Source organism: Geotrypetes seraphini, chromosome 1 (genome assembly GCF_902459505.1).
Source record: "Geotrypetes seraphini chromosome 1, aGeoSer1.1, whole genome shotgun sequence".
NCBI classification, from domain to species: domain Eukaryota; kingdom Metazoa; phylum Chordata; class Amphibia; order Gymnophiona; family Dermophiidae; genus Geotrypetes; species Geotrypetes seraphini.
The window spans coordinates 42244159-42259893 of NC_047084.1; the positions used below are offsets into that span (position 1 = coordinate 42244159).

Below are 15735 nucleotides of genomic sequence, written 5' to 3' on the forward strand. Positions count from 1 at the left end.
GTACAATTTTACAGCTTATTAGATGGCTAAAACCAGAGCTGCTACGCTATCCAGTTTCTGGAGGGAACTATAGCCAGCCCTAGGTTTCTGGCAATCCTATCCTGGTGCATTATGAGATCTGAACCATTAATTTCAATGGGTAGCCTCAAGTATTAAAAATATCACATTTTCCCAAAAAGTATTCCTGCTGGAGCTGGGTAACTTGGCTGTTCTGCTAAAGCACAGTGCTAGATATAATTGTATAATTCAAAATTGTCCTTCACAGGAAATCTATTATTAAATCTGATCTCAAGCTACATTGTTGTTAGAAACTGAATGTAGAAAAATTATAATCTCTTCTGTATTATAAATATAATTTAAGATGCCTCCTGTTGCTTTCAAATATTAATCTCAAACAGCTAGTGTACAATTATGCTTGTCATAAAACAGTAAATCTTCATTGTTCCATTGTGATATGTTAATCAAGGCAAGAATGATCCTGCCATATTGAAGATATTCTATTAGCAGAATTTGTAGCTCCATGGGTGGCACAATGTTCAAACAATAATTATAGTATCTGAGAAACATTAATATACTTGTTTTCACAGGCTAACACGTCCTCTGAAAAAAGTTCAGTAACAACTTATTTCAAAATGTTTTTAGCTTTCAAGCAATGTTTTCATTTAATATTTACTCATAGCTAACACTGTATTTCAAGCTGCACAGTACAAAATGCATTCAGTCATTTGTAAATCCTGAAAGTGACTAGAATCCAAATTAAGAAAATATAAATACTAGGACTGCATTTTTAATGCAATTAATGCGTGATCAGACCTTGAATAATGTGTGCATAAGTTGATGAAAGGTAACACTAGAACAACAGCTCATGTAAATTGTTCTATATTGTTACACCACTACAGAAGTCAGACTTTGTGACACCATTGAATAAGCTCATGTAAACCACTCAGATTTGACTGTTTTCAGTCAGTAGTAGTGGTATCTCAAGAAAAGCTTCAGAGAAACATAGAAACATGATGGCAGATAAAGGTCAAATGGCCCATCTGCAGTAACTATTATCTCTTCCTCTCTCTAAGAGATCCCACATGCCTATCCCACGCTTTCTTGAATTCAGACTGTCTCTGTCTCCACCATCTCTTCTAGGATAGTGTTCCAAGCATTTACCACCCTTTCTGTAAAAAAAGTATTTCCCTAGATTACTCCAGAGCCTATCACCTCTTAACTTCATCCGAAGCCCTCTCATTCTAGAGCTTCCTTTCAAATGAGAGAGACTTGACTCATGCACATTTACATCACGTAGGTATTTAAACGTCTCTATCATATCTCCCCTCACCCGCCTTCCCCCCAAAGTATACATATTGAGATCTTTAAGTCTGTCCCCATATGACTTATGACAAAGACCACGCAGCATTTTAGTCGCCTTCCTCTGGACCGACTCCATCTTTTTTATATCTTTTTGAAGGTGCGGCCTCCAGAATTGTATACAATACTCTAAATGAGGTCTAAATGGGGGATCAATAAATCTTTTTCCTACTGGCCATACCTCTCCCTTTGCACCTTAGCATCCTTCTAGCTTTCACTGTCAACTTTTCAACCTGTTTGGCCACCTTAAGATCATCACATACAATCACACCCAAGTCCCGCTCTTCTGTTGTGAACATAAGTTCCTCAACCTCTAAACTGTAACATTCCCTTAGGTTTTTGCAGCCCAAATGCATGACCTTGCATTTCTTAGCATTAAATTTTAGCTGCCAAATTTCAGACCATTCTTCAAGCTTCACTAGGTCTTTCTTCATGTTATTTAAACCATCTGAGGTGTCTACTTTATTGCAGATTTTGGTATCATCAACAAAGAGGCAAATCTTACCCGACAGCTCTTCAGCAATATCGTTTATAAAAAGGTTAAAAAGAACAGGCCCAAGAACAGAACCTGGAGGCACACCACTTGCAACATCCCTTTCCTCAGAATGATCTCTATTGCCCACTACCCTCTGTCATCTTCCACTCAACCAGTTCTTGACCAAGCCCGTCACTCTGGAACCCATCCCGAGAGCACTCAGTTTATTTCTTAGACGCCTCTGTGGAACACTGTCAAAGGCTTTGCTTAAATCTAAATACAGTTGACTCCACCTAAGTGCACGTCGGTTAAGCGCATGCTTCGGTTATCTGCAGCCTACCACCATGGTCCCATTTTTTTTTACATTAAAATCAGTGGATATAAACTCCAGATAATTGCAATTCTGATAAGCACACAATCCGCTTATGCGCGCTGATGTTATAGATCCCACCTCTATTCGTTCATATTACATTCACTCTGGTTAAAAGCAATCATGTTCTCACATGGATGAGCCATGTGTTTCGGATCAGCAGTCTAGGCCTAGCCAGGTGTTCGAACTTTCAGAACTGCACCATGGCGTCGCGTGGAGAAAAATCTTTGTCTTTGGCTGAATGTGTCCAACACGCTGGTCAAAAGTCATTGTCTTTGGCTGAACGTGTTGATGTCTTAAAGAGACTTGACCAATGGGAGAGTCAGGTCTCTATTGCAAAACATTACAGCGTTCATCCTAGCCAGATTTCTCGGATTCACAAAAACGCAAGCCATATTGAAAGACTAGCAAAACAGCAGCAATCCTACCAGGAAACAGAAAAGAATTGAGAAGGCTGGAGACATTGAACAGGTATTGCTGCGATGGTTTGCTGAAGCTAGAAGTCATCAACTGCCAATCAGTGGGCCTCTGCTGATGGACAAAGCAGCACAGCTTTCTGAAGAACTGTGCGCAGAAGACTTCAAAGCAACAAACGGATGGCTTGAGAGGTGGGAAGTTTGTAACGGCATAAAATTTAAGAAGCAGCATGGTGAAAAACAAGACGCGCATGAGTTTGGTGCAGAAAGATTGGTCATGGAAGTGTTGCCATCAGTCACTGGTGGATATGAACCATGCGACGTTTTCAACGCCAATGAGACAGGCATGTCATGGCGTGCCATCCCTGATGGAACATTGGCTTTCAAACGCAGCAAAACTGTTGGCTTCAAGGTGCCAAAGGAACGACTGGCATTGCTGTTCAGTTGCAATATGGATGATAGTGAAAAGCTTGAGCCACTGGTCATTGGGAAGAATTGAAATCCTCGGTGCTTCAAAAACATTAAACACCTGCCTGTTGAATATGAAAGCACCAAAAACGGATGACGGTGACATTGTTGAGTGAATTGTTGCAGAAGCTTGATAATCTGATGAGAAGGCATAGGAGGCACATTGTAATGCTGTGTGATAACTGTGCAGAACATAGCAATGACATAAGACTAACCAACAACAAACTTATAAGAACATAAAAATTGCCGTTGCTGGGTCAGACCAGTGGTCCATCATGCCCAGCAATCCGCTCACGCGGCGGCCCTCTGGTCATAGACCAGCACTCTAACTGAGACTAGCCCTACCAGTGCCCGTTCTTTTCAGCAGGAACTTGTCTAACTTTGTCTTGAATCCCTGGAGGGTGTTTTTCCCTATAACAGCCTCCGGAAGAGTGTTCCAGTTTTCTACCACTCTCTGGGTGAAGAAGAGTGGTACATTTGTACGGAATCTATCCCCTTTCAACTTTAGAGAGTGCCCTCTCGTTCTCCCTACCTTGGAGAGGGAAACTCGTGTTTCTGCCACCAAACACGACATCTTTGATCCAACCGATGGACCAGGGCAGGGATAAATTGCCAACTTCAAACATCATTACAGGTTGCTTGTCTTAAGATATGTGATGGCAGTGATTGATGCAAGCATGGAATCCAGCCCACGAGCTGCTAAGCTCGTGAGAAAAATGATGGTGTTCGACGGGTGAGCTTCATTCATGCACCTGATGAGACAAATGAAGCTGACACTTCATCTATTGAACTCCCAGTTGAACTCTCGCCACAAGAGTTTAAGCTGTATGTCGCCGTTGCCAACGATGTGACCACATCATCTGAAAGCACTAATTCCTATATTTGTACAGTCATAAAGGACACAGCAGACAACCAAGAGTCTGATGAGGATGGAAATACTGCTGTGGTCATCACGACTAATGAAACAGAGATTGTATCTTTCTTGGACGCGCTGAAGTCCCGACATACACTACGTTGTTATTTGGAGAAAAATGGATGTCACGACGATAGACAATTTTACAGCATTAGTAGTCAAATACACAGCCTGAATCGTACAATCTGCATGCAGAAAACAATGACTATTTCAGTAGCATTTTGGTTTAAAAAAGGTTTATAGTGTACATTTTCCCCTCCGAATTCGCGGGGGTTAGGGGCAGAGCCAGCCCACGAATATGGAAAAACCGCGAATAATATTTGGGCCGGTTCTGCCTTTATCCCCCTGGCTATTTTTAGCCCTGTAAGCCCCCCCTTAAGCCTTACCTGGTGGTCTAGCAGGTTTTCAGGCAGGAGGGATCTTCCCACGCTCCTGCCCTGTGCAGATCGCTCACAGGAATGGCTGCCTTGAGCTCCCGTAGTCTCTCAAGCCATTTCCCGTGAGTGATCTGCATGGGGCAGGAGCATGGGAAGATTGCTCCTGCCTGAAAACCCGCTAGACCACCAGGTAAGGTTTATGGGGAGGGGGGGGGGGCTTACAGGGCTAAAAATAGCCCAAAAAATGAAAAAAAAAATTTCTGGTCAAAAATTGCAAATAACCAAATCCGTAGATACGGAATTCACAAATATGGAGGGGGAAGTGTATTGCATTAGACAGAACAGTGCTGTTTCTAAAACTGAACCGTGTTAAATTGTGTGCTTTTCGCTGAATAAAAGTTTTATTGCATTTGACTACAGTGTACTGTGATTTTTTATCACTAAAAAGTAATACTCCGATTAAGCGCACACTCTGTTTAAGCGCAAGTTGCTGTCCAGTCCAGAGGACTTGCACTTAAGCGGAGTCGACTGTACACCACATCTAGGGCACTCCCTCTATCCAATTCTCTGGTCACCTACTCAAAGAAATTGATCAGATTTGTCTGATAAGACCTACCTCTAGCGAATTCATGTTACCTTCGGTCCTGTAATCCACCGGTTTTCAGAAACTTCACCATTCTCTGTTTTAAAAGTGTTTCCATTAATTTGCTTACCACAGAAGTCAGACTTACCGGCCTGTAATTCCCTACTTCTTTCTTACTTCCACTTTTGTGGAGAAGGACCACATCCGCCCTTCTCCAGCCCTCTGATACCACTCCCAACTCTAGAGAAGCATTGAAAAGGTCAGTTAGCATAGCCACCAGAACTTCCCTAAGTTCCTTCAGCACTCTTGGATGTACATCATCTGGCCCCATCGCTTTGTCTACCTTTAATTTATCTAGCTCCTCACAAACACAACCCTTTGAAAATCGATTAGGGTATACCATTCCTCCATCCCTATTTGTATTTGTCTTCAGCGGTCCCGCTCCCAGCGCTTCAGCCGTGAACACAGAACAGAAATATTTGTGAAGCAATTCAGTCTTTTCTTTATCAGTTTTGTCATATTTCTCCCCTTCACCTTCGAGTCACACAATGCCCCTTTTGCACTTCTTCCTATCACTGATATATCTAAAAAAGTCTTTGTTTCCCTGTTTTACCATGTCAGCTATTTTTTTCTTCCATCTGCATCTTTACTCTCCTGACTACACAACCAGCTCTCTTAAGTTTTCCAGATATTTTTGCCATTCTTCCTCTTTCTGCAATCTTTTGTAGTTTATGAAATCTAACCTCTTATTCCTTACCTTCTCAGCTACTACTGTTGAGAACCAAAGTGGCCTTCTTTTCATCTTACTTTTACTTACTTGCCTTACAAAATGGTTTGTCTCACTTAAAATAACTACTTTCAGTTTTGCCCATTACTCCTTCTAGATGTTCCCATCCGGACATTTCCTTGACATTTTTTAAAAATTTATATTCTGCATATCCTACAATTCTATGCAGATTACAAATAATTCAAGTACTCAAGCATTTTTCCCTAGCTGTCCTGGCAGGCTCCCACTCTATCTAATGTACCTGGGGCAATGGGGATTAAGTGACTTGCCCAGGGTCACAAGGAGCAGTGCGGGATTCAAACCCACAACCTCAGGGTGCCAAGGCTGTAGCTCTAACCACTGCATCACACACACATAATCCCCCAACCGAAACGTACCATGCAATGATCACTGGATGCCAGATGATCACCCACTGTAACATCAGAAACACTTTCCCTGTTTGTAAGGCTAACAAAATGATATAGGTTATGGAACAGTTCCCTAAAGGAAAAAAAGGCTAAACAGGTTAGGGCTTTAGTTTGGAGAAGATATTACCGATTGGGGATATGATAAAAGCATGAGATGTATGGATAATCAGGGGTACGCACACTTTTTTGGCTTGCGATCTACTTTTAAAATGACCAAGTCAAAATGATCTAACAATAAAATTTTAAAAAACACAAAGCACACTGTACGCAGAGAAAATGTTAATTATCATTTATATTCGGGATTTTTTTCAAAGAGGTCAAGGCAGATGACTTTAAAATATATCACCTCAGTAACAACTATACAAAAATAGACAAATATACCCCCTCCCTTTTTACTAAACTGTGATAGCTGTTTTTAGTGCAGGGAGCTGCGCTGAATGCTCCGCACTGCTCTCGACACTCATAGGCTCCCTGTGCTAATATCTGCTACTGCGGTTTAGTAAAAGGGGGCCAAAGTGCAAAATATAGACAGCAGATATAAATTGTCAAAACGGACACATTTTGATCACTAAATTGAAAATAAAATCATTTTTCCTACCTTTGTTGTCTGGTGATGTCATGAGTCTCTGGTTGCACTTTCTTCTTCTGACTGTGCATCCAATATTTTTTCCCTTCTTTCTGCCTCCTGCATGCTTCGTCTCCTCCAGACCTCAGCCCAGTCCCCAACCAACATCTCTGTCCTTCCATGACTCCAACTTTTTCTTCTTCTCTTCCTGCCTGCCCCCTGCCACACTCCATTCCTCCCCCCAACTTTTTCTTCCTCTCTTCCTGCCCCCTCCCCTTTCTTTCTCTCTCCCTGCCACCCTTTCTTTCTGTATCCCTGCCCCACTTTCATTCTTTCTCTGTCTTTCTTTCTCCATGCTCCCTTCCTTTCTTTGTCTCCCTGCCCACTTTCTTTCTTTCTTTCTCCCTCTCAGTCTATCTTTCTGTCTCCCTTCCCCCCTTTCCCAATTAAGCTGTGGAACATGTTGCCAAACAATGCTAACAAGGCTAATACTATAGAAAGGGTTAAAATCTGGGCAAGTTTCTGAAAAATAGTTTAACAATTATTAGACAGGAATATGTATGGATCACTACCTCTTACTTCTGAAGTCAGCAACAAAGAATAGATCTCACTATTAAAATATACTGTCTTGATTCCAGGCCAAATGTATCACTGGCCTGACCCAACATGACTTTTCTTCTCTTCTTATGCAATTACCCTTCAAGCTTAATTTCATTTTTTTCCAGTACAGGAAAAAAAAAATCCAGATACGCTTCTGTTAAAATTTTTAAAAGTCCAAAAGTTTAAATCATATATTTTATACACTAGGGAATGTTATCACTATGAGCAAGTTAGCAAATCTTCATGTTCTCAAATATAAGTAGATATATATACAGGGTTTTTCTGCATACAAGGAAAATATACAGTATATACTCATATTATTGTACTTTTTCTCACCACTGCCAAGCAATTTTCTGATTCATAGTCATTTCACTAACCATTAATCAACACTGTACTTCTTGACCAATTGATTTTTTTTTCCTTTTTTAAATCAGAGAAGGAATGAACTTTCAATGCAGAACTATGAGAAACATTCAAACCTTGATCTGCAAGTTTCAGAAAGTTTTAAAATATCAAAATTATTTCCTAGTCTATTAGTCCATGCAAAATTGATTTATCTTTTATCTTCTTATGTGCTAAACCAAAATTATTCCCATTTAATTTTCCAATAAAGATGACAATATTGATAGTATTTGAAATCCCTTGTTATTTCAGTCTTAGAGAAGAAAAGGAAGTTAATGTATTATTTATATACACTATACTAAGATACAGTCTTTATAAAACATCAATCATTTATTGTATTGCTGTAGTCATAACAAAGACAAGACACTCAAAGCTTTTTCCATTGGGGAAAATGCATTTTGGGTGTAATTTAAAAGGCTCTTTTCACATATAAAGGCTTGTTTTATGTGTAGAAAGTAAGCATGATCCTCACACTTCCCCAGTAATCACTGACTCCCTCCTAGCCTTCAAATTTCTGAATAAAACAGTACATACCTGTCTGTTGAACAGCAGTATCTGGAATGGGAAATCTTAGTAGAGCAGCACACAAGTGTGTGAAGTAGCCCAGTGAACCATAGAGAGAAGGATCCAGGCCAGGCCCATAAGCCACTCTAACTACTACATTTATGATGGCAAGTGTGAGGCCACTAAAAGCTTCCAAGTCTCTACTGCCCTATAGGTGCCACCTGCAGCCATAAGGGCTTTTGGAGTGGTAGGCAGGTGGGTACAGTAGGTTTTGGGGGAGTTATGGGGGGCTCAGCATATATTTTAAGGGGGATCTGGTGGGATGTATATCTGGCACCTTTTAAGTGAAGTTCACAGCAGTGCTCTTTAAAGTGCCCCACTGCTTCGTTAGTATGTCTGTGTGACCAGTCTATTACAATGCTGGTCCTCCCCATGTCTAAATAGTATGCATGTGGACGTTTTTAACTTGGACATTTGTGTGGTTGAAAATGCTTTAAAAAGTTAGACGTTCTGTCTAGAAACATTGGCTCTCCAAATAGGTGATTTTCAAAATTATGGACGTTTAGCGGTCTCCCCCGCGCTGTGCTTGAGAGGTTACTGTGGTCAGTCATCATATTTCTATAGTGTTCTCTGCTGTCTCACTTATGTTTCTTGAGCCCTTTTGTCTTCAAACTCCCCCCCTCCTTTTCCCTCTTTAGCTGCACATGTGTTGCCATTCAAAGATCTATCTTTTTGCATACCCTATTACCCATAAGCTTAAATTGTTAACGTCTGTATTGCTTAAGTGAAAGTGGTATCTGGTCACATTACCTAATGGCCTGCCTCTACGTTCAGCTGTTTAAACGCCCAGACCACCACTACATCTAAACTTACACCATATAATCAACCTAAAAAAAGCCTAAGCCCCAAACGTCCAAAACAAGAGCTTTTAGGCGAAGGAGGAGCCAGTCCTTCGCCTAAAAGCTGGATTCTGTAACCAGTGTCTGTCAAAAACAATACCGGTTACAGAATTCCCCCCCTACAATGATCCGGGCAGGAGGGAGCCCAAGCTCTCCTGCCCTGTCGAACCGCGAACCCCCTCCCCCGACAACATCGGGGCAAGAGGGAACCCAAGCCCTCTTGCCCCGTCGAATTGCGACCCCCCGATGACATTGGGGCAAGAGGGAGCCCAAGCCCTCTTGCCCCGTTGAACCGCAAACCCCCCCCCCTGCCGACATCGGAGCAAGAGGGAGCCCAAGCCCTCTTGTCCCGCGATCCCTAACCCCCCCCCAAGCCTAAGCCCTCCTGGCCCAGCGACACCCTCTAACCCCCACTAAAATACGGGCAGGAGGGATCCCAGGCCCTCCTGCCCTCAACGCAACCCCCCCATGACCTCCCCCGAACCCAACCGGCCCATGTACCTAAGGCCCTGCCTACAGGAGAGGGACTAAGACAACTGGGCCGATTCCGGTTGGCCCAGGCGCCTCAAGCCCCACCTGTGGGTGGGGTTTGAGCCACCTGTGCCAATCAGGCCCTAAGGCCAGCCATTCCCGAGATGGCTGGCCTGTCGGACAGACGGGCTTGGCACCCGTCCGTCCGACCAACAAGTTTTAAGGTACGGGGAGGGGTCGTGGGATCAGCAGGGGAGTCGTGGGTCAGCAGGAGGGCCGATCGGGGGTTTGGGGGGGCGGTCGTGGGGGGGTTGCGTTGAGGGCAGGAGGGCTGTGGATCCCTCCTGCCTGTATTTTAGTGGGGGGTGGGGGTTAGAGGGTGTCACCGGGGAGGTCTTGGGCTCCCTCCTGGCCCCATCAGACTCGGGGGGGGGGGGGGCTGGGGATCACGGAGCAAGAGGGCTTGGGATCCCTCTTGCCCCGATGTCAGCGGGGGGGGGGGGGGGTTGCAGTTTGACGGGGTAAGAGGGCTTGGGCTCCCTCCTGCCCCGATAGTGTGTGTGTGGGGGGGTGATGTATCGCGGCAGAAGGGATTGGCCATCTCCCCTGCTGCGATGCGATCACTCCTCTACCCGAACTGCCACAACCCACGCCAGGAGAGATTGGGCATTTCTCCTGCCGCGATGGTTGTGGTGGGGGTGGTGGGTAGGTTGTGGGCCGCTGAATTGATCGCGCCAGCCGCCAATAGCTCAGTGGCCCCTTTTTCAGCACTTATACCTGTTTGATTTGGTCTAAGTCAAAACGTATAAGTGCCAACTAGACAACCTGTCAAAATCTTTGGTTATATGTGTTGTACGCCTAGGTGTAGGTCGGCCCTCCCCCCGCTCACCACCCATCCTTTCCCCTCCTCTAAAAACGCCTCTTTTCTCTCTGTGCATTTAGAGGCAAGGGAAAGGCCTAAGCTGGTTTTAGATACGTCTAAAACCAGCTTTGATTATGAGTACTTGAACGATCAGGCTTTTTGATCATCTAAGTACCCATTTAGGCCACTTTTTAGACTTTTATTTTTTTTTATTATGAGCCCCATAGAATTTGTAGATTTGCAATATATAAATAATGTAAATAAATGTTTTGAACTGACCCCATTCACCTGTCAATCACGCATGTACCTCTCCTCTCCCTGTGTCACAGGAAAAATCAGCTAACATTCTTTGCTCATGCTTGTAAACATGTAATCATTGATTAAAGGATGATAAAAGGATATAATAGGAGGAGTCATATCCAATGACATTAAGCGTGCAGAAACACTAAAGTAAACCAGCTTAACTGTAGCAAAGACAACACTGCAGCACATTATACGAAGGATCTACCCTGGTTTACTAAATTATGTCCTAAAAATACTTTTGATGCATCTTTTACATGCTAATGCCACCTTGTGGAGATTTCAATTTCTCATTTATATGACCTAGTACTATGTGTAGAAGTTGTGAGAGGACATTCTGAATTCTTCATAATTGCAATCATTTATGTTTGTTTTTTTGTTAATTTCTATAACCGCTTGAATTTTGTCTTTGAGCGTAGCATCTGTACAAAATCGAATGGATGTAATGGTAAAGATACAGATGTAAGCTTTGGATGCTTTGGCTAGAATGAACCCAAACAATCTGTTTTTAATGAATTAATTTACTTAAAAGATGATTTGTATTTCTTGCATTCATAATAAATGCATTCCTATTGGAATTAATTTTCTGGTAGTGACACTTTAAAAAAAAAACCTTAAATATCAAAAGGCTAAATCAGTCATACAAAAGAAAACTTACATTTAAGGATTCAAGGAAACTACAAGGTGATATTATGCTTATTCGAGAAATATGTTTTAGAAAAAGATGAATAGCTGACACACAAAAACCTAATTTGTAAACCTGTACAACTTTAAACTAGGGCTGTGGAGTCGGTAGATAAATGTTCCGACTCCGACTCCTCAGTTTTTTGTACTTCAGACTCTGACTCCGACTCCAGGTACCCGAAATTTCCTCCGACTCCGACTCCTCGACTCCGACTCCACAGCACTGGTTAATTTTCAGATCGTTAAAATGGAATGTCAAGTTGAGAGAAATGAGCATTTTCGACACCATCTTCTTTTTGCTTTTAATCAAGGTTCTAAGGCCGCAGAAGCTGCTCGCAACATTTGTGCTGTGTATATAGTGGGGCTATAGCTGAAAGAATCACTCGTGATTGGTATGCCAAGTTCAAAAATGGAGTCGGTAGATAAATGTTCCAACTCCGACTCCTCAGTTTTTTGTACTTCTGACTCTGACTCCAGGTACCCGAAATTTCCTCCGACTCCTCGACTCCGACTCCACAGCCCTGCTTTAAACAATGATGAGCCTAACTTTTAAAAACAGTCATTTGGTTATAGAAATCTGAAATTGGCTGAAAAGGGAAATGGAATGAATATATTTGTTAATGAAGCTTATATAGAAACATAGTAAGCTGACAATTTGTTTATGTTTAAATTCATTGTACGTTTATGTTTAAATTCATTGTATTTTTAAATTATTTGCAAATTTAAAGTGCGTTTCTTGATTTGTTTATGTTTAAATTCATTGTATTGCACTATTTATATTTTTAAAATTAATAAAGATTTATAAAAAAAAAAAAAGTAAGCTGACGGTCTGATGATCGGTGGGACTTTTCAGACATTGAACACAGCATCTTTCTCAAGCTGGTCCCATAAGACTAGCAAAATGGAATCTCAGGCATCTCAGTGTGGTTATTCTCTAGTTCTCTTCTCTTGGGGCCTGCACTCACAAATATTGAACAGCCCCCCCCCAAAAAAAAAAAAAAGAAAATGATAAGTCTTCTTATACCAATCAACTTTTCATAGCCTTTTGTGTACATGTACTCATACTCTCACTTGCCTGGATATGTTGATATGCATTTGTCTAAGTAAATTTTCAGTTGTCAAAGCTATTCCCAAATGCACAAACACACACATGCATTAATTTTTTAATTCAACTATTTGTAACTTTGGCATGGACATAGTTGTCTCCTCTCAAAGGGGAGAGTGTGACGCAGTGGTTAAAGCTACAGCCTCAGCACCCTAGAGTTGTGGGTTCAAACCCACGCTACTCCTTGTGACCCTGAGCAAGTCACTTAATCCCCCCATTGCCCCAGGTACATTAGATTGTGAGCCCACCAGGACAGACAGGGAAAAGTGCTTGAGTACCTAAATAAACTCATGTAATCCGTTCTGAGCTCTCCTGGGAGAACGGTATAGAAAATTGAATAAATAAATTACCACTGCTTTTCTGATACACACAGAAAGCCCAAAATTCCTGAAATTATTCTTACTTCAGTCCTGTTCACACTACCTCTTCAATAGAGAGCTTTTCCACTCACATTGTCTTTTATCGCTCTCTTTCTCCCTCAGATACTTCGTTACCTTTCCCTGAGATTTCCTCTAGATCCCTGTCATTCTTTTTCTCACATCTTCCCCAATTCACATGGCCATGTTTAGGGTCTCTACTGGTCCTCCTGCATTTTCCCACACAAATATACATCAGTCCTGAATTATGGTTCCTGGTTTATTCAATTTACTCACAGCCTGCCTTTTTACAGTACACAGCATTATTAGTATGTTTTTATTTATTGACATGTATTAATCTCAAAAACTCAAAGCTATGCACAAATAGAATAAACAACAGGTTCAAATAAGTAAAGCTTACTAATATAGAGAGACCATCTTTATTACTCTAATAAATAAATAAATAAAACCATAAATGTGCCCCTTAACTACTTCTTAACCCCCTTACAAAAAATATTTTCATAGTGCAACACTTCATAGAGTTACCATACTGTATGGTACCAGAAAAAAAGAAAATGGATTGAGATAATCCAAGTTTTACTCCACTGAAAGCAATGTAAGTAAGGAGAATAGATAGAGACATCTGGGTTTTACTTCCATTAAAAAAGACTGCATAAAACACAGTCCTATCTTTATGCAGTGTTGCTTAGTGTAGTTAAGTGACACTAAACGACACTTAGGCCCTCTTTTACAAAGTTTCAAGTTTCACGTTTATTCAGCATTTGATAAATCGCCTATTAAAATTTGCTAGGCGATGTACAAGGTACTCTAAGCAGTTTAACGCGGATTTAGCATGTGCTAAAATCAACGTGTGCGCTAACCGCTAACATGTCCATAGGATATAACATGCATACATTAGCGTTTAGCGCGCACTAAAAAGCATAGTGCACCTTTGTAAAAGAGGGGGTTAGTGTAGTTAAGCGCTGATCAATCAACCGCCAACTGCATAAACCTGGATATTCCTTTTTTTTTTTTGTATTTAAGTATTTTATTGATTTCAATATAATATCAAGTAAAACTTGTACAGAAAGCAAATTTAACCAAACATATTACAATCATATAAATCCATACTTAACAAATTAAGTAGTTTACAAGAAAAACTATTATAGTGAAATCAGCTCAAGTCCTCTTTAGGTCCAAGAATTAGTTTGCGAGAAAAAACAAGAAAACAACCAAAAGAAGTAAAAATATGCCTATAGATCGGGTTGGGAGTTACTATTTTCTTTTAGAGCTCAAGTTGCATTTTCTCCTTGTCAAAATATTTATCTGTTTTTATGTTATTTTTTTAATACTTTGTAAATCGCTTTGTATATTTGAATAAGCGTTTAATCAAAAACTGAAATAAACTTGAAACTTGAATAACCAGAAAATTAATCAAATGTTGAGGCTCAAAGAATACGTGGAATTTAATGGAATAATAATGGACAATGCACTTACAAGGATGTCTTAGATAAAAGGTAGCCCCCAACGAGGTGACCCCCGGTTTCAAAAGAAGAAAATCACATCTACGTTTTTGAGTTTCCCTTGAAACATCAGGAAACATTTGAATTTTATAACCAAGAAATTCCTTCTGTTTATTCTTGAAAAATAGTCTCAATAACCAAAATTTATCTTTAGAAAGAGCTAGAGTACGGTAGCTACTAATGTTGCGGGTGTTACCACTTCTTTGTCTGACTTCTCTAATATCTCAGTAATATTCAATATTTGTTCTTCAGTAGGAACAGGTTGCTGTTGATGTGACTTTTTACTGGGAAGATAATAGACTTGAGAAAATGGTGGAAGATTATCTTCCGGAACTCCCAGTATTTCTATTAGATATCTCCTAAGCATATCTCTAGGTGTAATCGTAGTTATTCTTGGAAAGTTTATCAATAAACCTGGATATTCAATGCTGGTGCCCAGATGTTCTGACACTGAATATCCAGGAATAACATTAGCAGAGGCTTATAAAACACTATCCCTGGCTGAATATCTACCCCCTAAGTTTTCACCTGAGACAATGGAAGGTTTAGTGCTTTGCCCAGGGCCTTAAGAAGTGTCAGTGGGATCCAAATCATGTTCTCTCTGGCTCCCAGCTTGCTGCTCTAGCCACTAGGTTACTCCTAGGTAAGGAAACAGATTTGCATAGCAAGGAGGCAGTACATAGAAAATAAATTTCATGAATATTCATTATTGTTATCCTGAAAATCTGCCTGGGGTTTCCCTAGGTCAGGTTTGGGAATCACTGATCATTAATTATCACTAAAACTGAAGCTGCTTAAAAAAAACAAGTTCTGCAGTACATCTGTTAAATGCATACAAACTAAGGAAATCCACTTGCTTCAGATCTGTAGTGATCACTTTACAATGTGCACTCAAATGCATTAGAGCAGTGTATATATTACACTTAAAATGCAATCAATTACAAACTATTGATTACCTGTTCTTTGAAATGCTGAGGAAAATGTTAAGAATGGTAAAGCTTCTCCTCAGGTCAATTAAAACATCCCTTTCCACAAAGCAATTTTTACATAAAGCAAAAGTCACAAAATATTGGGGTTAAAAATGTTCTGACTGAAATTTCAATTTTAAGATTGCTGAAATATTTCTTGGTATTCAATGTTTTGACCTTTTTACTATTTTGACTGTAACCACTCGTAGCCACTGCAATGGAACTAGGCTACAATTTCTAGAATTAATTTAGAACTGAAATGCTAATATTGATAAATTCATTAAGCTTGAAATATATTCTATAATCTAGCAAATCAGTGATGCAAATATTTTTTTTTTTGT

General features: G+C 40.7%; 1 protein-coding gene across 6 annotated transcripts in view; it reads right to left on the reverse strand.

Annotated features, from left to right (window-relative positions):
• The window catches only part of IPO11 (importin 11), a 568146-nt gene that overhangs the window by 157008 nt on the left and 395403 nt on the right, over positions 1 to 15735 (reverse strand). The window contains exon 30 of one of the 6 annotated variants that reach the window (XM_033930435.1): positions 11970 to 12029. The exons of the other annotated variants lie outside the window; for them this stretch is intronic. Within the exon in view, the coding sequence (XP_033786326.1) occupies positions 11985 to 12029 (45 nt within the window). The 3' untranslated portion in view covers positions 11970 to 11984. Of the gene's footprint in view, positions 1 to 11969; positions 12030 to 15735 lie in introns of those variants that run through there. 6 annotated transcript variants of the gene reach the window in all.